Source organism: Anopheles ziemanni, chromosome 2 (assembly GCF_943734765.1).
Source record: "Anopheles ziemanni chromosome 2, idAnoZiCoDA_A2_x.2, whole genome shotgun sequence".
Taxonomy (NCBI): Eukaryota; Metazoa; Arthropoda; class Insecta; order Diptera; family Culicidae; genus Anopheles; species Anopheles ziemanni.
The window spans coordinates 14,487,996-14,508,895 of record NC_080705.1 but is presented as its reverse complement, the minus strand read 5'-3'; the positions used below and the strand labels follow the sequence as shown (position 1 = coordinate 14,508,895).

Here is a 20,900-nt window from a genome sequence, read left to right as displayed (position 1 = left end):
GATTGGAAACCAAATGTTTTGAATGACATGACATCAACAAGTTTCAAAAACCTTGGTAACAGCTTGAAATAATGACTGAAATAGCTAATTTGTTAATAACTTTTAAGTGCATCGGTCAATTTCAGCAACAGATCCCTCAAATGAAAGGACTTGTGAAGGCATACAACTTGATACAACAAAGATTCCACCTCGAATTGAGGTTTACGACACATAAACATTTGACTGGGACGTAGGTACAGATACCTTGGTTGGATGAACTAACCTTCAAGTTAAGTAGCCTTGACTCGACCTGTGTTGTCAAAATGACATAAATGACAAAACCTGAACAATTTTGTTCATGCTTGATTCTATTTTTAACGTGCAAAAATTGATTATTTTTCCAAGTGTTCCAGGTTCCGATTTTCCTTTAGCATCGAAATTGTCCTTTTTGGAAAGTGCCCGTGTTGGTGAAGGTGGTATCATTTCTATCCCGAACCAGTTTACCAGCCATACGTTGTGTGTGACCTATCGTATTCCTTCTATCTGTGCAACTGTGCAGCAACACCCGAAATATGGCCTTTCCACGGCAAATTTTCGGGTTGCTAAACCGTAGCGGCGCTCTGCCGAAAGCGGCGGGATGCCCTTCGCTGCCCGGCAGACTCGGCCTTCATCCGGTGCACCATCGTTTCCTTGCGTCGATCGCGGCGGGCAAGTACCCTTTCCGGTTGTCCACGGGAAGTTCCATACTGTCGCCACAGAATTGGCAGGATTCCAATCGGCAACGGCGAGGCTATAAAAATTTTGGTCACCAAGATGAAAAGGAACCGCTGTACACCAAGCTGTTCTACGTTTTCCTGTGCACGATGATGGTGGGCTCGTGCCTGGATTGGAAAAAGTAAGTAGCAGCGCAAAGGCAGTGGGCTCACCATTTATGATGCTCTTTATGCTCTTTTTCGACAGGCTTGGAAGTGCAATCGGATGGCCGAAGGTAGATGCCGATGCCGGTGTGGAAATGGGCAAGAAAAACGACTCGGCCGAGCTGGAGCAGGAAGAAGAGGACGATGGCGAAGGTGATGTAGATGCCCAGGGCAAAAAGAAGAGTCGTAAGGAAAAGATCGGTTTTCGTGATCGCAAGGTAATGCACATGTCGTAGTAGGCACCAATGCGATCTCTTGATGAACCATTGTTTCAATTCCGTAGTACTTGAATAGATATCGTCGGAACGATTCATACGTATTTCAAATTCATACTGTTATTCTTTCTACATATTGATGTAAACGTTTTATGTTTGTTTCTTTTATGTTCCTTGGTCTCTGGCCACTACGGACACATTCGATTCGGTGTTCGGTTGCTCGTGGCTGTAATATTTTGCTTGCACACAAACGCACATACCGAATTCCTGCGCGCTGCAAACACTCATGATGGACTACACATGTTCAAAAATTTACTTTCGAAACGATCCACCAAACGAACCGTAATTCATTGCACACCGCCCAAATTACATTGCTGCTCGCCTGTGTCCCCCACTGCATATGCCTGCGCGATGACGGAACAGATCATCGAGTACGAGAACCGTATGCGAACGTTCTCGACACCGGACAAGATTTTTCGTTACTTTGCCACCGTCAAGCTGTTACACGGGGAATCGTCTACGGTCTATATGACACCGTACGACTTCCTACGCGCAATCACGCCGGGAATGAAACAGCCGGAGGGTAATGTTATTTTTTTCTTTTCGCTTTCGCTATTGAACTTAATCTCTAAGGTTTTTGGGTGGACCCACCTTTAGTGTAGCGCTAGTTAACCATCTGGTGCCATTATCCTAGTATTGTTTGGGTATCGTAGGATAGTAAAAGGTGATATCTGCTCTTAACACAGTAATAAACGTAGCGACATAATGTAAATCTAATTTACTAACATATCAAGGAAAAATGTTTAGCTTCGTACTTTCGTTGCCCTTCAAAGACCTATGGCCAAGGAACCGTTATCAATTGATCCACTTGTCATTGAGTTTAAAACCATGTTCCTAACCATAATAATTCATCATATTTCCATTACTTCATGACGTCTATATTGCATCATTTAATGATGATGATTTCTACTATGTTTTCTATACACATACACAGAACAAAATCCGTTAAATTAAAGTTTAATGACTCAATGTTTACACCACCATTTTTCGGCAGATTATTGAGTATGAGAACCGCATCCGCCAGTACTCGACGCCGGACAAAGTGTTCCGCTACTTTGCCACGATTCAGGCTCCGCAAGGTGCCGGCGAAAGCGTGGAGGTGTTCATGACTCCGATTGATTTCCTAACTAGCATGACACCGGGGATGAAGCAACCAGAGGGTATTAGAACCACCTCGTTTTTGTAGTGTGATTTCGTAGTCACAGTTGATTCAGTGTTTTTCTTTTCTTTCTCTACTGCGCACTCCCTAACTAACCCTGCTTGCACTGACCTTTGACCTTTTTTTTTAAGATGAACGCAAATTTGGTTTTTAATTTAAAAGGCTTTTTAAAAACATTTGGCAAATCCAGTCTATTCGTTTGTGTTGTGTAGTGCATGCCCTTTGCATACGATTCCTTTCTTTTTATATAAATAAGTACTGATCGACAGTTGTGTATACTTTTTCATTCGTCGGATAACGTCGCCCGCACCTATGGAACGCAGGACTAGGACTAGATCAGTACAAACGATACGACTCCAAGGTAAGCCCTTCGTCTGTATTCATTCTCACCTTCAACTTCATACAGTCACTGTAGTCCCTAAACTAGTTTACGTGTACTTTATGTTCCACGCATCTCACACTTACAATCCGTTATTGATACGATGAAATCTTGTCTCAGAATTTTTCCACTCCTATCTTCAAGTTCTATTTTAAATTCGTTTACTCTCCACTTCACAAACATTTGAGCAAAAAAAAAACAATTCTTCATGCAAGAGTATCTCACAAAGTTGACTACAGATACGTATGATCACTTCCACATACTGATCGAGAACCCCCAACTCTTTTCCCCTTTCACTCACAAAAGAATGAACCACCTTACAATTTTAGTCAGTCGTAGCATTTTTTTAGCATTCTTTTCCTACATGAAACGATCACTATTGTCTCTATCTCGCTATACATTTGGGTTTTTTCTCATAATATTTGTCTTCGGCTTGTTTCTGGTGTTTTCTCTTTGAGTTTTGAGTCACTTTTTATACTAAAATTTAAACGTGTTTGACTCTGTTCCCTTTTTCACCGGGTTTTTTGTTTTCTGTTTCTAGTTTACCTCTATTCTCCTCAGTTGCTCTCAGTGTTTTTTGATGAACTAATTTTCAATGTGCCTAATGTAATTTCGATTTTTAACCATTTTGCAGTGCCAGTTGTTGTCGAATCTTTCTCTTCTCTTCGAATCTTCGTCTTTTGTGGCGCAGAGTTTACGTTGCTATTTGTTTGTGCATTTGATCACAGCGGATTTTAGACGTGTTTCAAATGCTGTTAACATTAACAAATTGTTCGTCATATTATCGGCGTTGTATTGTTTTTTTTTTACTTTTTACTTGATCATCTGATTTTATGTTCGGTTGTGTTTTTATAGGTGTGTTTTTTTTCTCTTGTCGTTGTACCATGAACATTAATTAGCTCAAACGAAGATAAATTCTTACAAAATGTACCTCGAAGATTAACCATCGTATAACTCATTCAATTTCTCCTTAGGTCATACTTAACAATTACAATAGACAACATGTTTCTTTAAGTGTTACAAACTTTTAAGTGTTATCGCAAACCTTTAGATGAATGCGAAAATTTAAAACCATCACAAACAAACAAAATTAGAGAGCAATCCAAACTACCAAATATATTCCGATCAATAAGATCTTCAGAAAACTTACGTTCTCTCATTCACATGTTTGTCTTATTCCGATCCGTTTTGTTCATTTTATTATTCTTGTTATGATCTTACTTCGTGCAAACAATACTTAACTAATCTATTGCTTTTGATGCTGAATCAAATTCAATTTCGTGTACTTTCAGAGCATTGAAGAGGTATTGCAAGGGGGCAATTTAAAGCATAAACAAATCGATCCGAAGAATAAATGCTTCCAAAAGATCGCAAAGAATCGAACCAAGCATAAAAAAGCCAGTATCCCCAATTTCTCGCTGAATAACGTTTTTTATTCTCTTCGTATTATTGTCTATGGTTTCTTCTTTAAATCTCTCTCTCTCTCTTTCTCTCTTAATCTAAATTTTTCCGTCTATTGAATGCTGCAAAATATTATGTTTTTTTATCACTTTAATCTTCTCTTCTGTACTGTGGTTGTCTCTTTTGCCGTTCGCCACATTTGAACAGCTTTGTTACTACACACGTTTGCATACTGCATATAAGTAACAACCAAATTCACTTTCACTTTGAACCTTTAGTAGATAGGCTGCCTGGTTGTGTTTTCTCACTGCGCTAGTTTTACTTCGCACTAAATATGCCTAAATTGTACCCTATTCTAGCATAGCAGCATTGCTTATGGTTATTATAAGGTTCTTCACTTGCGATAAGAAGCACATTCATGTGGACGTTACGATCAAAATACAGTTCAAGCACAATTTGTTGAACGCAAAATTATGTTACATTTCCAGCTGTCTTTTCTCTTTCACCGACATTGCTCACCTTTTCTATAGTAAAATCGTTACAACCATTAGAATATTTTAAATTAAATTTATTCAGTGACTTGAAAGTAGTATGCTTTCCTTCAAACTGCTGCATGAAAGTTAACAACATTGGTTAGCCTTTACCTACACTTTCTGTTGCCCTAAACCAATAATGTATGGTATGGTATGATCTCACTAAAAACGACCCACCATTTTCTTCTGCACGACTCATTTTCATTCATGCGGCAAGCGCCTTAAAAACGGTTTCTTACATTTGACCAACATATTCTAATGCCTACCCTCCAAACACGCCCTGCTGTATTTTGCCACAGTTTCTCAAAAAATAATAAAACACTTAGTTCCTGATCGACTATTTATCATTGACTATTTAAAATAAAAACAAAAAGATAAGCTGTGCCGGGTTTGCCTTGTGGCCGATGTTCGTGTTGTTTATTTGCGATTTACCGACGAAAGTAATATTTTCAAAAAATTAACAAATTAAATGCACTTACGATCTATGTTTCCGAGGCCGTGCTTGGAGTGTGTGCCGTGTTGTTGGTTGTGTTTCGGTTTGTGTCTTTTTTCGATCGATGTTTCACTATTCGAAAAAAAACAAGATGGTTTTCTAGTGAGTTTTGTATTTTGCTTCTGATCCGTGAAGTTCTGCTGATCTGTGGGAAAGAAACTGGAAATCGGAAGAACGAAAAACCCTTAAAAGCGCACAGTCGTGTTAATTCAAGCGAAGGAAAACAATCAGGAATTCAATCAAACGGCAACTTTTCCTCCGTTCAAGCAGAGCCAGTGGTCCTAGGGATAGAATATTGTTAGCGTTATTTGTTTGAAATGGGCTTGTTTGGTACTTTTTTTTTTTACCGGTGAATGATTCCCTCGCGAGTGTTTAGTTCTTTCCCTTGTCCACCTCCTGATCCACCCCGATCTATTTTGTCCGCGTCCAAGTTATGTTGCGTTCTTACAGTTTAAACATCCTTAATCCCGCCGCATCGGTTATCCCTCGTTCGAAAATCCAACAATTTTTCTTTTCTTCGTCCAAACTCCGGTCCCCCTTTCGTTTCCCTCGTTTTGCCTGCATCGCTCAGTAATGGCTAACAGTTAGGAAATGGAGCGCAGATTGGGACGAAAAGGCGGCGGTAACTAATATCCGTTTGGATGTTTCATTTTCTAGAGCGTCTCGACGCGATTGGATCTGCATCTGGACAATGATAGCATCTTCTACAAGCTCGGTGCGTACGGGCTGATCTCGTTCTCCGACTACATCTTCCTGCTGACCGTCTTGTCGAGTGAGTAGAAACATGCACAATTATTTATTTCATTATCGTGTACCTTCAAACGTCGCGCCTGCCGAAATGCGGCCCGTTTCATTTCTCAATCTTTCCACTTCGGTACCCTTTGGAACTATATTAAAACAAATGATAATTTTGTTGCTTCTCTGTTGATAATAATAATAATGGAGAACGAAGCAAACATCGTGCCATTCATCGATCGGTTTTATTGTATCAGTCTATCCCCTTTCCGGCGATCCGCTACGAAACAATAATCATCTTCAGCAAACTGCCGTTTTATTTCCAGCATATTCAAACAAACACCTTTTTTTCGCTCGCTCTTTACGTGATACACACGTTGTGATCGTGGTCCTTGCTTTGGGTACCATGTGTTTTCATCTCTATTCTTTACCTTCCAAATTTCATACTATAGAGTACTTTGGGTTGTTCTTCCTGTTGAATGGTTTGCAATCATGTGTAGTGTTTTCTTAATTGGTTCAATATAGTTGTGTAGTGTTTATGCATTTTTTCACTATCCGTATTATGAGGGAAGGGATCTGTTTTTACTTCTTCAATTTGAATCGCTTCGTATTGTAGTTCCTTTGTCTTCGTTTAATTTATATACTTGGTTTTGCTTCTTCTTGGATGTATGTTTGTTAATATCAAAGGTACACAGTTGACAACGACAGATAGATCATAGATTTACAAACGGTGAAATATATGGGAGATTATCTTTTTTATATTAATTTCTCCTTTCACACCAATCCAGTGGGGGGAGTTAAACGCAAATTGCTTTCTTTTCATCATTTGTGTGGATGTTTCTTCACTTTATGTGGGGTTTGCGCTGGTTAATGTTGATAAACTCACTTAATGTTTCCATTTTGACAATGTTAAATTTATTTTACATTCGATTTATTAGGGGATTGAACTTTTTTACTTTATATATAGTATATCTATTTATGTATATTTATTTTTAAGGTTTATATATTCACTAGCATCAAGGTTTCCTTCTGTTCTATGCTCCCGTTTGGGCAGCCATCTCTAGCATCTCACGTCTCTTGCCGTTCATATCTGCTTCCATTTCGTGGTTTCCAAATCCAAAATTTTGGAAGTTTTTCCCCAACGTTCCTCGTTAGACTCGAACATCGCTTTGTGAGGAGCTTTTCACTGCGCAGCTCCAGCCACAAGAGGGTTGCCGAAACGGCGTGGGCTCGTGGTTTGGAAAAGTAGGAAAAAACTTAAATCAAGTACATGGGTCAAAATTTAGAATTTTGATTTGTTTTGTTGCCGAACGCGTTTAATATGTTTATAAAAATCGTCCTCGGTTGCCGCTACACCCTACGTACGTGCCCTTCGTGTTAGTCTATTCTGTGCTTTATGATGACCCTCATCCTCCTCGTATTCCCCCAACGTTCCGATCTTCTCTATTGCAACTTGTCTCACCGTTATCGTCTTTGTTATATATATATTCTATTGTGCTTTAAACTATGTTTCCCTATAATACATGACACACGCACAAGTAACATCAAACAATTATTCGCAAATGTTTATCTAATATCGGTCCGTTGCCGCGTGCAAAACAGGACATTCCGGGTTTGTTGATTTGGTTGGTGTAAATATATCCACTATCCTAGGTGTGTTGCGCAGACCTTACGATCCTCCCCCTAAACAATAGACGCTACTCTTCTGGGGAAAATGTCGATCGATCGTGTGATCATAAGAACCAGATCCAGGTTTCTTAGAAACATTCTTCAATTCTAATTGTTAGTTAGTTCGGCCATCGGCTCGGCAGGGACCCCCGTTTTTGCGACCGAAAAGGAAAACCTCGAAACGAACGATAAACATAACAGTGCCTAACAGAGAAAAACAGTTACCACAAGTAGTGTAGAAGTTTCTTGTGGTTTTACGCAATAGTTTACCCGACTACCCTACAATCGTTCGTGGAAAAAAAATTTTCTGCTCTACGTCGGTTCCATTCCAGTGCCTTCTGCGCCAAGAGAGAGTGTATCGTCTACAAATGTCCTACGCGTGCTGGCACAATATTAAACTACATAAACACGGATAAGGATCATGTGCGAGGATCAGTAGATACACAGATTTCCATCCTAATGATCATTTGTATGTGTGTGTTTTCCTTTGTTTTTGGCACTTTAAATCTCATTACATCGTTTTTCCGTGGGAATGTCGGTGTCTTTTGTTGTTTCCTATCGTTTTACTTTGGGAAAACTAAACCGCTCTTCGTAGCGCAACAGAAAATCGGGCACCAAACTTTTTCAGAATGATTTAAATATTGTTTCTTAGAAACAAATCGATAAAGTGCTAGCTAATTATCTACTTCCACAGCTAATGTGTTCTATCTCTCATCAGGAGTGGGCCTGACGGACCACCTGGTTTCGACGGTGGTGAAAAGTTTTAAGACAAATTGCTAAGCTCGTCAACGAAATGTTTTGCCTTGTTTTCTTCTTCTTTTTTGTTCGTATTGTTGCTTTTGTTCGAAAACCATCGAAAAAAAAACTATCAATGGTGGGATTTAGTCCTTGTACAGTCGGTTGAATGTTTCGGTGTATTGTAATTGCGCTTTCCTTGTCCATTGATTTTGCAACCCTCCCCTTGGGATGGAAAAAATAGCAATTCTCTTGTGGGAGTGAGCCAAACGGTAAGCCAACGAACAATTTAAATTCTCTGGTAAATATTGGACAAAAGATAGCTATTTTCGACCACACATACTCTTTTTTTCTCTTTCTCTACCACTCTCTCTCTCTCTTTCGCGCTCCCAAGGTTCGTTGAATGTCGCTATATGCTATATACTACCATATGTGTATACGTTTTGTATAAGGAAAACATTCATCTTTTTGGAACTGTCCTAAAAAAAACCTATTCCTCCAAAGGTACACTCCACAGTTTGGGGCTTCTACGTATTCGCCCCGATCGTGCCTCCCCTTGTGGTGGAAACGTTCACTGCCAGCATTTTTAGTCTTTGTTTGGTAATTTAATCGAAATGTCCTCGCCTGGTCGTGCGCTAACCGTAGTCCGGTGACTGGACGTAGCTGTAGTACTTGGTGCTGTTGTAGCCAAACAGCTCAAAGTCCAGCTGATAAATCTCCAGCACATCCGTCAGCAGCTTTTCGTCGATTTGTGCAAAGTACCTATCCGGAGGATGACACGGAAAGTGAATCTATGTCGGGTTATTTAGCAGCATTTTGGTCGCTCTCACCGTGGAATGAGATTCCGTGTATCGCTCGTCGATCGATTCGTTATCCAGCGAGCCTTGTAGCGGGGCATCTTGTTGAGAAGCAGCGTCTCGAGTCCGGCCTGCCGGATGATGTACTCACTGTCCCGCTGAAACGTTTCCATCTTGGCTATGAGCGTAAAGTTGATGCTACAGGGTGTGCAGAACGAGTACACCGGGCTCCAGTGTTCGTCGAACCGGCCGCCCGAGCGATAGTGGCTGACCAGGAACTGTAGAAACTCCCGAAACGTTGGGCCGTGTGGAGTTTTCTGGAAGTCATTGAAAAGTTATTTTCATTCCTATGGCACGGAAAATTTCTTTGTTCTGTGTCCATCTCGTTTGCTTACCACACCGCCCTTCACTGGATTGACTTTACGAAACTTCTTCACGATCTGTTCACCCAGCAGCTTGTAGAACTTATTCCGGCAACCCTCCAGCTTGTTCCGGTAGGCCGATAGTAGCCGCTCGAACGGTTCGCGTACGATCAAAAACGATATGGTGTTGGAGATGTAATCGTTCAGCTCGTTGGCGGTCGGTCGGGGAAATCGCTTGCGGGCCAACTCGATCGGGGATGCTTTCGTATGCTGTAGGTACGGCACACTGTAACCACCTTTGAGCGAGGGGAAAAGGAGCGTGTTGGAACGGTTAAATTTTTACCCACCATCATCCACTCCGAATAAGCATACCGAGTATGTTAAAGTAGTACATCCAGGTGCTGCTGGCCGCCTTGAAGATGTTGCACCAGGCGATGCCGTGGCCGGGCGAGATGAAAAATTCCCACGCATTCGGCGGATACTTCCCGATGATCCGATGCTCGGCGCACACATTCCACAGCATCATGCGCCGCTCGTTAAAGTCCATCTCGGCGGCGGCATTCATCTCGTCCGAGTACTCGTAGACGGGATTCAGTGTGGAATGGTTCGCAGCCCCCATCGTGCCAGTCGCTGACGCTTTGGAGTCCTTTCCCTGGTTCGTTCGCGAGTCCAACAGCGGAGGAAATTGCCAGCGGTGTTTGCCGTCCCGTCCTTCGTCGGACGCATGATGCTGCTTTCCTTTGCCATAACGGTGCGCCTAAAGTAGAGAGTGAGAGAAAGGAAAATCCATCAACTTTTCAACGCGACACAACGACGACGACGACGACGACGACGACTCGGTAGAGACGTTAACGATGATCGACGGCGCGGCTCGGCGGGACAAGGGCACGGTAGTTTTACGAGCGGAGTAGTTTTGTATTTTCATTGCAGAAGGCGCGCCACCCTGGAGACTTTCCGCAAAGCACTTGCCTCCACCCAGTCGATACGATTCCTCCCATTTCACGATAGCTGATTTCCAGTGCGTCCTGTCTGTGTATGTGTGTGTGTGTATTGCTTTATATTATTCATTACCCGTGACTCGCAATCAACTACACTGCTTTTCAGTTTCCCTTCCTCCATTCAAACCTCCCCGGAACCCCGGCTCCGGAAGGTTATGCGCAACCCGGGGTGAATGGATGGTTGGGACAGAAATTCGCATTTGAATATTTAACGAGCCCCATTTTCAGCTTCCCTGTCCCTTTTAATGAATGACTTCCATTGTCCAGGTCCAGTAAACTATGTCGAGCCTCTACGAGTGGACCGTTTGATGGTCAATAACGGTTCCTGATCCTTGCTGGGGTTTGGTTTTCTTCTTTTCTTCCGCTCGCCAATCTCTCGGTGAATTAGATTTCCTTTGGGAGTGATCGATCATGGGCGTCGATTGGATCACCGGGGAAGGGTCTCGGAGTGAAGCGCCACATCGGAGTAAGGTGGAGAGTTTAAAAAAAAATGTCTCTCGATCGGGTGATTTCAATCTTTTTAACCGAAGGATTCGCCCTTTTTACGAGCGTTTATCGGACAGAAAAGGGTTCGTGTTTGGATAATATATTTATGGCATACTCAGAACTTCCATCACTCGCCCGGTAAGAGGATAATGGAGTTAGTTTAGTATGATTTAAAGCGCTTTGTGCATTAAGAGAAGAAAAAAAAATATACATCTGATTGAGGTTGGACGAGTATTCCAGTTTTATAATCATCGATGAGTAATCCTTATGAAAGTAATTTGCATTACGCGAAACGCTATTCATAAATGCAAATGGGAATACGGTAGTTTCTGTTTTTTTTTGCATAATAAACGGTACCACTTACCGGATCGAGCTTGCTACCACCGTTGACCTTCGCTCCGATGCCGCGTGACGAAAGCGCCGCGAAGGATGATGATTTCCCGGCGGCGGAAGAGGAAGAAAACGGGGAAGATCCGGACGCCAGCGACGACGACGACGACGACGACGATGACGATGACGATGAGGAGGAGGATGAGGAAGAGGAGGTCGCCGTGAGGGCACTCATCGATTCCCGGAGCAGCAGCATAAAGTAAAGCCCGAACACGACGACCAGCGCGGCGATTTTGAGACACAAATAGCACCGCCGCCTGGTAAGCTTCACCGGAAGCAGTGAACTCATCTTGCGCAACCTTTGCCGTTCGCCCGTTGCACCGGGACAGACGGAGGCTCCGCCTGGCGCTACCGCACCAGCGCACGCCACTAGCCCACCCTTCAGGAAGGAGGATTTGTTGAACAGCATTTTCGCACTTATAGCTTCTCGCACCTTTTCACATGCATCACCATCGAACAAGACCACCCGGGAAGACCAGGGTTTGACACTTTGTCGCTTCACATCCGGCTTTCTGCGTCGCTAGTGTTGCGATGGGCTTCTCGCAAGGATGTTCAGTGGATGCGATAAGCGGATAAGCGGACTTGTTTTTCGCACGTCATATTTATTTTTAAAGTTCGACACTTTGCAATAACTAAATCACCGTAGCAACGCACCTTCAAACCGGGCTACAAGAAAAGAAAAACATCTAGCAGGCCTAGAAAGCACACCTTCGATTGGTACACAAGTATCATCGTTACAGTTGTTTACCACTGATTAACAAAACTTTCTGCGGCCGTATTTCTCGTACATCGTTCGGAGGACGGGTTCGGTCCTTAATTGAATCATTAAAAAGCAAACTCCCTCCCTTCGCAGGGCCGCAAACAGGGAGGGTACGCGACCCGGACATTTGTTTTGGGACGGGGATCTGTTTGCCTTTTTATCGGTCGTCCCTTGGTGGGCGACACCACACCTTCACAACCACAGTTCCCTTGGTAGTTTTTCTTTTTTTTTTTTGTTCATTAATGTACGTCCTATATCCTCATTTCGGGTGTGTTTTGTTTTCAAAGTATTGCCAACGGAATCGGAACGCGAGAACACCGACCGTGCACGGTTATATCGTCGTTTCCATTTTTTCCCTTTTCCCCGAGCTCATCTGAAACGGAGATGTCCTGCTGTTTTTTCCCTTCTTTGTCCGCTATGTAAAGAAACCCGCGGGGCTCTTTCAGGATAAAGGCTACATTTTATGCGCCTGTATATGTGTGAAGATGGTTTGGGGGGACTGGGGAGCTGGAGCGTCGGAGTGGAATGAAATCGGGTTGGCGTGCGGGTAGAGTGGATGGTCCAAAATGTTTGCTTTTCGCTCTGCCTTCCAGCGAACAGCGATTCGCTAGAATTGTTTGCAAACACAGCAAGCCGTGTTAATTGGAGGTGCTATTCACGGAACAACGGCAAACGGCACTATCATCGTGTCTATCCATTCTCCCGGCCAAACGACATCCCCCCTACCCAACCCCTTTATGGCGTGTCCTGATTTGGCTTGCGAACGGTGACGCACAAGCCCCCGAAGGACCGCTCAGGAATGATGGAAAATTGTGGAAGTGGAAAGTGGAAGCAAATTCCACTACATGACAACGACACTAGTCACTTTTGTAGAGCGGAGGAAAACGATAAACCGCCAGGATGGTTTCAGATTCACTTTGAAACCCAAATTTCTTCCGTTTGTGGACCTTCTCATGGAGGTAAAGTTTGGCTCGTTTTGGTACTGTGCCGTTTTAATTTCCTAGTTACTCCACATTTTCTATCCCACAGACGATGGAAAAGCCCTCCCTTTTTTTCGTCTCACTTCCGTGCTACTTGGATTATTACTTGTACGGTAATGAAATCAACACACGCCAATGGTAAATCGATTCGTCTTCATCCGATGGTGGGATAAGGATATCCGAGCGAAGCGAGCTTTGAGCAGAGGAAACGGAATCGGTATTATCACAACGATGACGACGATGAAGACGAAGACTGCTCTCACGACGTACTGGTATTTTCCTCTCGCCAGGCCATTGTGAGTCATGCCCTGGCGGAGTTTTACAGCGAACGAAAAGGTTGCACGACGGGCATTAAGTACACTTTTCCGGTCCGTTTTCCGCGGGGGTTTTATTTCACATCGACCGTTCTGAATATATGTTTATTGCCATTGAATCTTTCCCAGTTTCCACAATTTCACACTTTTTCGTTACAGAACGGATCTGTAACACTATCTTTCAAAAGACCTCCAACAGCGGAAAACGAAACGCCACAGTCGTCCGGCTGTGGATTGGCAAATTTGTTGCGCCCTACACCGACGGTCAGTAAACGGAGTGGAGGTGCACACACCTTTTGCTACTACTGCGAGTACCTGCGGAGCCAGTGCCGCCACCTTGTTGAATGCACCAGGGCCGAAGTTCAAATGGTCGGGTTTGCAATTTGCGTATATACCTACCCCCGGACGGTGTCGCTTCGTGCGCGCTATATCATTCCGTCGACCGGAGCCACGTTCCTTCGTTGCTTGATATCCTATCCCCGAACCATAAAGCCCGGCATCACCAATACAAACAAGTCGAATCGGAGGGATGGATACCCCAACTCGACGAACACCCGAACATGGGGCTTGATAAAGACATACATGTATACAGCCACCGCGTACAGCACCAACACCAGTGCATTCGTGCCGAAAGGACGCGCCGATGAAGGTTGCGAAGGACCGCCAACCGCCAGGAACGGAACGCCGGATCGTGGCGGCGGTGGAATCAGCAAACACAACAGAAAACCGCACAACCGTGCTCGTCGGTCGGTGGCCATTGGTGTGGCCGTGTGTTAGTGAGCTGGTATGCTGTGATCTGATAAGAGACGGGTATCCTTGTGTACGTTCCAAACGCTCCAAGCGTTCACGTTCGTATGCGTACGAAGGAACGAAGGATACCGCGAAACCGACGGATTCACTTTCGCTATACGCCACCAGCGTGCAGCAGCCACATTTCTCTATGCCTTTGTCCAGCTTCACCGGTCCTGGAACCCGGAGAACACTATGAGCCACGTTTAAGGCAGAGATAGAGCGGGCATAATTGTGGTTTTGCGTTCACATTGTGCATTTCATCACCTTTGGCCAAGTGAACCGAAACCCGCAAAAAGGGGCCGAAGATAACACTACGGTTTCGGGGGTTTTTTTTTTGGCACCGTTCGAACCTCCACACAGTGTCAAAGTTTGGCGCCACTTTTGGTTGGCAGCTTCCGAGCTTGGGAAACCTCAACCAGTCACGAGTGTCGGCGATTGGGGTTAGTCTAATTGATTCAAACAATCCTCCCTATTCACCCGCGCCACATCACTTGAATATTGGCACCATTCCTATCGGTCAGCCGACGGTTTTCGGGAACGGTCAAAACGTTCACTTTCGATGAACTTTCCGGGAGCATGGAACATTCGGGGTTCTTCGGAGGCGTCGTCCGATTTTTGGCATCCGTCCATCTGATGAACGACTCATAATGTATCCCCAGCAGCTCCAGCCACCGTCCCCGTGATTTTTGGTGGGATTGTTTAAACTATTCCGACGACAGAAATCAAATATTAGGTAGCGAAGGGGCTTTGATGAGACGAGATATTGTGAGGTTGATTCGCTGACCGCGCTCGGTGATGAGTTGCAAATGTTTCCACATTCAATCGTGGAAATAACCGCTCGGTCTAGGCGGTTTAGGGCCACATGGCAATTAACCTGGAACAGTTTATGATCGGATGATCGTTTGGCGCACCACGTTTGTAGTGGTAGATTATGTGCACACGAGGAACCACCGTGCGTATCATCGGAATACCGAAGGATTTTGGTCTAATTAGAAAAGATTTGCATGTGGCTGTCATCATGGGATAGGAGTGAACCAGCCATGTTCGTTTCGTTCGTATTCCCCTTGCGCGATCGTCGTGTCATGTTATACGGCAGGGATTGGCGCTGTGTCTGCCGATGCGGCAACCATTCCCCGAGCGCCGAGGGAACTTATCGCATGATTAGTTTGATGACTTGCGTACCAAAGCGTTTCGAACGGGCGGGATATGACGCACGTTCCGGGGACGATCTTGTTTTTTCCCCATTTTCTTCCCCTCTACCACAGAAAAGCAGCCATTGGGGTTTATACACAACCTGGCCACATAATTGATTACCATGGTTGAAACGGATCGATCGACCGGGGTCCGTGTGTTAAGGCACGGAGTTTAAAATGCATTTTCCATAAGCACTCGATGCCATCGTGTGCTAATAAACGGTAGGCTATTTTTATGTTTTAAATTAGCTCACGATGTTAATTAAGTCCGCATGATATCCGCCACTCCCCGCTTCCTCCAACCTCTGGTGGGTGGATTGCTGGTATGTTTGCCCGGGAAATCATTCCCGGAATGATTGCGGAACCATTCCGCCGACGGTCGTTACGTGTTTGGTGGAAATCAATTTTGTTTGGTTCGATTTTTTCCCTCCTTCTTGTGTTTAAATTCTAAACTTAATTTCATCGTCAGCGGCTCAGGGGAAGCACGGGGTGGAGCGGTTTGTATGCGGATTAATTTTCATTTCATCAATCACCTGCATGCGGCGGACGAAGGCGTGTTTCGTGCCATCCGGAAAGCGCACTCTGCAGGTTCATCAAGGCCGGGGCAAGTTTATTTTCTGCGTCATCCTGACACGAAGTAGTTTATGAAGATTCAAATATGGTGTTTAAAAAATACTTAAAATACTTTCCCACCAAGAGGCTATTTCCAATTGAACCTTAACTAAAACGAAAAACAATTTGAAACCATTACATTTACATAATGTCCCTGCAATGAATAAAGAATGAAATATGTCAGAACGTGCCGTTTTACATTGTTGCATTGTTGAAACACTCAACCGCCGTTATGTCGTGAGTTTTTGTCCGATGTTGCTGAACTGCCAATTTTCATTTATTAATGCAAAACTGCAATGAAACAGTTTCTCGGTGCTAAAAATAAACCGCCTGCAGGGAAGCGTTATTAGTATTCTGTTGCCTTTTAACTATCGCCCAGAACTTTCCCGCTTCCCTCCAAGCTATCCATTAAGGACATGCCTCCCAAACTCCTCACCCACCCAACCCGACCCCCGTGTACCTTCGATTGATTGTGACTTGCGCAAATTCCGGGAATACTCGGGTAGTACCGCTGGTGGCATCAAAGAAACGGTCATAGCAAAAACCAACAACACGCTCTCTCGTTTTAACAGCGTTATTAATGTTAGTGTGGTATGCTTGGTTTGTTTTGTCCCCTTCGATATCTGTTTGTATGTGTGTATGTGTGTGTTTGGGGGTTTCATGGGGGGTTGTTTTTGCACACACCAAAGACACAAAAAAACCCCACATCGCGAATGACGTATGTCCTTTGGAATGGAACCGTTTCCTTGCCTTGATGGTCGTAGTGTGGCACACAAGGGAAAGCTTCAAGCCAAGCAAAAGCTCCGTTAACGTTCTTAGTGGAACCTTTCGGCACGCGGAGTTCTTATCAAACGAAAGCTTGCCAAGTGAAAGCAACGTTTTCCTTCGCTCACACTCATACAAACGCTTTTATAACTTTCCAGACAAGCGTGGAAAACCTCTTGTGGATGGAAAAGCCTCGGTCCCTCTTGTACCGACGGTGGTTCGCTCTTTCACGACCGTTAGAGGACAACGTTTACCACCTTGTCGATGTAGGGTGGCCAGCTGGATGTTGTTATCTTTTTTCCGTCCCTCAATCGACCGCTGTTGTTGTTGTTTTTGTTACTCTATCCTTAACTCCCAGGAATCCTCTCCGAGCGCGCCCGTTTCGAGGAGGTTTTATGTTTTCTTTCCATTTCCCGCTCGGGCAGCAACCTGTTTTCCCTGTGCTTTGCCTCGTTAGCACAGGGTGTTGGTGTGTTTTGTTCCATTTGTTTTTCTTCTCCCTCTTAGTAAGTGCATGTTGCACTTGGACGGCGCAACATTAAGGGCGTATGGTTTGGCTAGCGTCGAGTGACCCACTGCGGGAGACGGTTTTCGTACCAACAGCGAGCGCACTGTGAAGGAAACGACATTTCCGAACGCGTTCGTAAAGAACAAGTCCTTCACCGGGTAGCAAACCCCCCGTAGGCCAGGAAACAGGAAACTACTGCCAGGTTCCGGTACGCCGGGTTCGCCTGGTGGGAAGTCGAAGGTGGTCGGCGCGAGGAGACTCTGCTGAAGAGGCGGTACCGAAAATAGAACCACTTTTGCAGAACGGTGCCAACAAACGGCGTCCCAACATATCCTTTTCGTTGTGTCTTCCTGTCGTTCGTTCTGGCCCTTTATTTTGCTCCTTTTTTCGTTCCCCATCGGTTGAAAGATATTTTTGCCTCGCGTTTTGCCATTTGATGCTTTCTGGGTTGAAATGTCTGTTTTTTTTCTCCTCCCGCCCCTTCTTCGTCAAGTACAACAATGTTCTCTGGCCTCGATTGCACCGGGTTTTTTTTTGTACCTTCCTTGCCCGAAGCGTCGTTAAAGTGTGGGACGAAGGGGGGTGCTTCTTGTGGATGCGAGGGTTTGAAAGTGAGTCTCCTTGGCCGGAATCCCACTAATGTTACATTACCGCGCGCGCGGGAATATCAAACGTTTGGAGGGATGGCTTAGTTTTTTACATGCTTGGTTGCTTCCGGTTTGGACCACGTTGGGAGTCGTCAGTTTAGTGTAACTATTTGACATAAAACGAAGGAAAACCGTGGTACCCTACTTATACTTAAATCACTCTGTATTTCATAGGTGAAATTAGAGAAAGTATTTAAAATTATTATTTTTATTTTCAGTATTTTTTGGGGAATTTTTTGGGTAGACTGGCCACTCAGCACAAAGCTGCTTGCTCAATGGTAAATTTCATGTAATTTTTATGGAAAATACCATTTATATTCATGATGTCTTCCATAATGCAGTAGAAATCGTTAGTATCCTAATCGCAGGAAACCATGTTTTAGTCGGATTTTTTCTTTTTTAAGTTTTGTGAAACATGAATTCTGTTGCATCTACAATATGTTCATTGGAGTTCGAGTAACCAGCTAGCTTTCCGTAAACTGGCAAAACCTAACAGTGAACAGAGATGAGACAATTTCCTGTTGCCCAAAAACTCGCACCGGCCCCAGAGTTACGCGCCCTTTAGGTGGGGCCACGTTTCTCTCGGGTGGGTTGCCCTTATTTAATCACTTTCCGCTTCCATACGTCTGATGATCCTCCAGTAGATTTATGGGCGATTCCTTTTACCTCCCTTTCTTTTTGTTCCATATCTAACGGCTACATACGTCACCACCCGGCGAAAGGAAATAAAGCAATTTTCGATCCATTTTGGGAATGAACTTGTTGCCGGTAGAGCTTTTTCGCAAGCAAAACCCCTTTCGTACTAGAGCATTAGTTTGTATTTCATTTACCAATTTCATCATTAACAAATTTTAAGGATGTTTAAAGCTGACAGGATTAAAGGTATTACTAGGAAAGCAGCACAAAGTGTAAAATGGTTTTTTCTCACTGTATTCAATGTTGTTTCGTAGGTGTACGTTACCTTAAGCTTTTCGTTGCTGGTGTAGATATACTTTGAAACTATGTTCTTTTACATTATTGATTTATATATCCTAGTAGAATAAATATTCAATTCCATTCTGTTAAACCATACACATCCTGTCTCTCTCGTAAAGTTTTTGAGTGTGAGTTTTATACACCGGATAATCGCCAAAGTACGACATTACTAAACGAAGCCATCTTCCCCGGTTCCTTTCCGTTCTGCTTGCATTCTTTCGCAGCTTCTCGGCGGCACTTTGAGATTGCCTTCCGGATGTTCGACCTGAACGGTGACGGGGACGTGGACAGTGAAGAGTTTGAAAAGGTTGCCAACCTAATCCGGCAGCAAACCAGCATTGGTAATAGACACAGAGATCACGCGAACACGGGCAACACGTTTAAAGTAAAAAAAGTAAATTTACTGTCCAGAAGATTGATGCTGAATTGACGGATGTATGTTTTTGTATTTCCCTTTCCCCCCAACTCTTTGGTTCGGTCACGCTCTTTGGTTTCGGTACATTTTCTTCCACCGCACACGCATACGGACACAAATGGTAGGGAGTAAATTCGGCCCTGACGACGTACTTCTTTGGGCCGAAGAACGACGAGAAGCTCACGATCGAGAAGTTCCTCGATTTTCAGCAGCAACTGCAGCGGGAAATTTTGACCCTCGAGTTTATGCGCAAAAACCCGGACGAGAATGGTAACATCAGTGAGGCCGACTTTGCCGAGTTGCTGCTAGCGTATGCCGGCTATCCGCAGAAGAAGAAGGTTAAGAAGATCAAGCGGGTGAAGAAGCGGTAAGTAAGGATTCATCATCCGCGGGCGGAATTCGAAATTCAACTTCCTTTTTTAACTGCCGTTTTAGGTTCCGTGATCATGGATCTGGAATATCAAAGGAAGATTATCTGAACTTCTTTCACTTCCTTAACAACATCAACGATGTGGACACCGCCCTGACGTTTTACCATATTGCCGGTGCCTCGATCGATCAGGAAACGCTGAAGCACGTGGCCCGAACGGTCGCATTGGTTGAGCTTTCCAGCCATGTCATCGACGTAGTGTTTACAATCTTCGACGAAAACAGTACGCACATGAAGGCTGGGCGATGCTTATCAGTTTAAATTCACATTTGCTTCATTTGTTCTTTATTCTCTGTACTTCCAACAGTGGATGGACAACTGAGTAACCGCGAGTTTGTAGCGGTGATGAAGAATCGTTTGCTGCGCGGCCTGGAAAAACCGAAAGACACCGGTTTTGTCAAGCTGATGCACTCAATACTTAAATGCGCCAAGGACACCAAACCAGTTTTACTCGATCTTTAATGTTATCGTTTATCTCGCAATGTATAATACTAGCTACGTATCGGATCGCGTAAATCACATGCTCACATGTGCATCTCAACATGAAATACCCCATTTATCTATCCTTAACAAAACAAGAGCCACTCCACCGTCGGGAGCGCATGACGAAAGTGTAACAATTTAGGTAGAAATCCGTTTTGTCTCTATTTTTTTACCTCAGGACCGGACCCTAGAATAGTCGCAAAAGAAACTTGTGTTATACTCTATCGTTAAGTTTCCCAAGTTTGTATTCCGTAGCCGCGCGTATCACTCCTCTAAGGAAAGTCATTTGGTACGCACACTCATACAGCCATACTCGAAAGGAACCGGTGGACATGTGATGCTAGGAAATTTAGAAAGAAAATAACGTTAAACCACGCTTGTAATACGCTTCTCTGTTTGTGAAAGCCACGTTTTTTCTTGTCTAATAAATCTACAAACCTTCTTGAATCTTGTTACGGTAAAAAAAGACATCAATTTTCTTATGAAACACGCGGTGCCTTGTGCTAGATTAATAACCAGCACCATGGGTAAGTAGTTTAAATTTTAATTTACGCTTGTGTTATTGTACAACTCTGGAAGTTTGGGCAAATGTATATCGTTAACCGTATTTGGGAAGGAGTTTTATTCTGGTGATGCATTTCAACGAAAACGGGAAAATTGTCGTATCGTCTGAAAATAGAAATGTCAATTTTCCTTCACGCGCTTCAACCTTCTCATCT

At 43.9% G+C, this 20,900-nt stretch overlaps 2 protein-coding genes across 3 annotated transcripts; one reads left to right on the top strand and one right to left on the bottom strand.

The window, feature by feature from the left end:
- Positions 1 to 328: 328 nt before the first annotated feature.
- Positions 329 to 20,647, top strand: LOC131283109 (calcium uptake protein 1 homolog, mitochondrial-like). Of its 2 annotated transcripts, XM_058312678.1 has the most exons (10): positions 329 to 452; positions 539 to 874; positions 940 to 1,114; positions 1,535 to 1,694; positions 2,654 to 2,691; positions 5,794 to 5,908; positions 19,078 to 19,238; positions 19,394 to 19,635; positions 19,704 to 19,921; positions 20,006 to 20,647. In XM_058312678.1, exons 2-10 carry the CDS (start codon positions 552 to 554, stop codon positions 20,158 to 20,160), a joined length of 1,587 nt encoding a protein of 528 aa, XP_058168661.1. In that variant the 5' UTR covers positions 329 to 452; positions 539 to 551; the 3' UTR covers positions 20,161 to 20,647. The 2 variants fall into 2 exon arrangements, with proteins under 2 accessions (XP_058168661.1, XP_058168662.1); XM_058312679.1 differs by having other exon boundaries at positions 19,078 to 19,247; positions 19,704 to 20,123.
- Positions 8,910 to 11,716, bottom strand: LOC131282810 (carbohydrate sulfotransferase 11-like). Its single transcript, XM_058312353.1, has 5 exons — positions 11,282 to 11,716; positions 9,806 to 10,190; positions 9,470 to 9,729; positions 9,105 to 9,388; positions 8,910 to 9,036 (listed from the first exon to the last, which is right to left on the bottom strand). Exons 1-5 carry the CDS (start codon positions 11,714 to 11,716, stop codon positions 8,910 to 8,912), a joined length of 1,491 nt encoding a protein of 496 aa, XP_058168336.1.
- Positions 20,648 to 20,900: the final 253 nt, after the last annotated feature.

Coding starts and splice junctions, on each gene's coding strand:
- LOC131283109 (XM_058312678.1), top strand. CDS start 552: ATGGCCTTTCCACGGCAAATTTTCGGGTTGCTAAACCGTAGCGGCGCT. Junction 875..939: donor TCGTGCCTGGATTGGAAAAA/GTAAGTAGCAGC, acceptor CTTTTTCGACAG/GCTTGGAAGTGCAATCGGAT. Junction 19,636..19,703: donor ATCAAGCGGGTGAAGAAGCG/GTAAGTAAGGAT, acceptor CTGCCGTTTTAG/GTTCCGTGATCATGGATCTG.
- LOC131282810 (XM_058312353.1), bottom strand. CDS start 11,716: ATGCTGTTCAACAAATCCTCCTTCCTGAAGGGTGGGCTAGTGGCGTGC. Junction 9,730..9,805: donor GTACTACTTTAACATACTCG/GTATGCTTATTC, acceptor CCTCGCTCAAAG/GTGGTTACAGTGTGCCGTAC. Junction 9,037..9,104: donor ACACGGAATCTCATTCCACG/GTGAGAGCGACC, acceptor TCCTCCGGATAG/GTACTTTGCACAAATCGACG.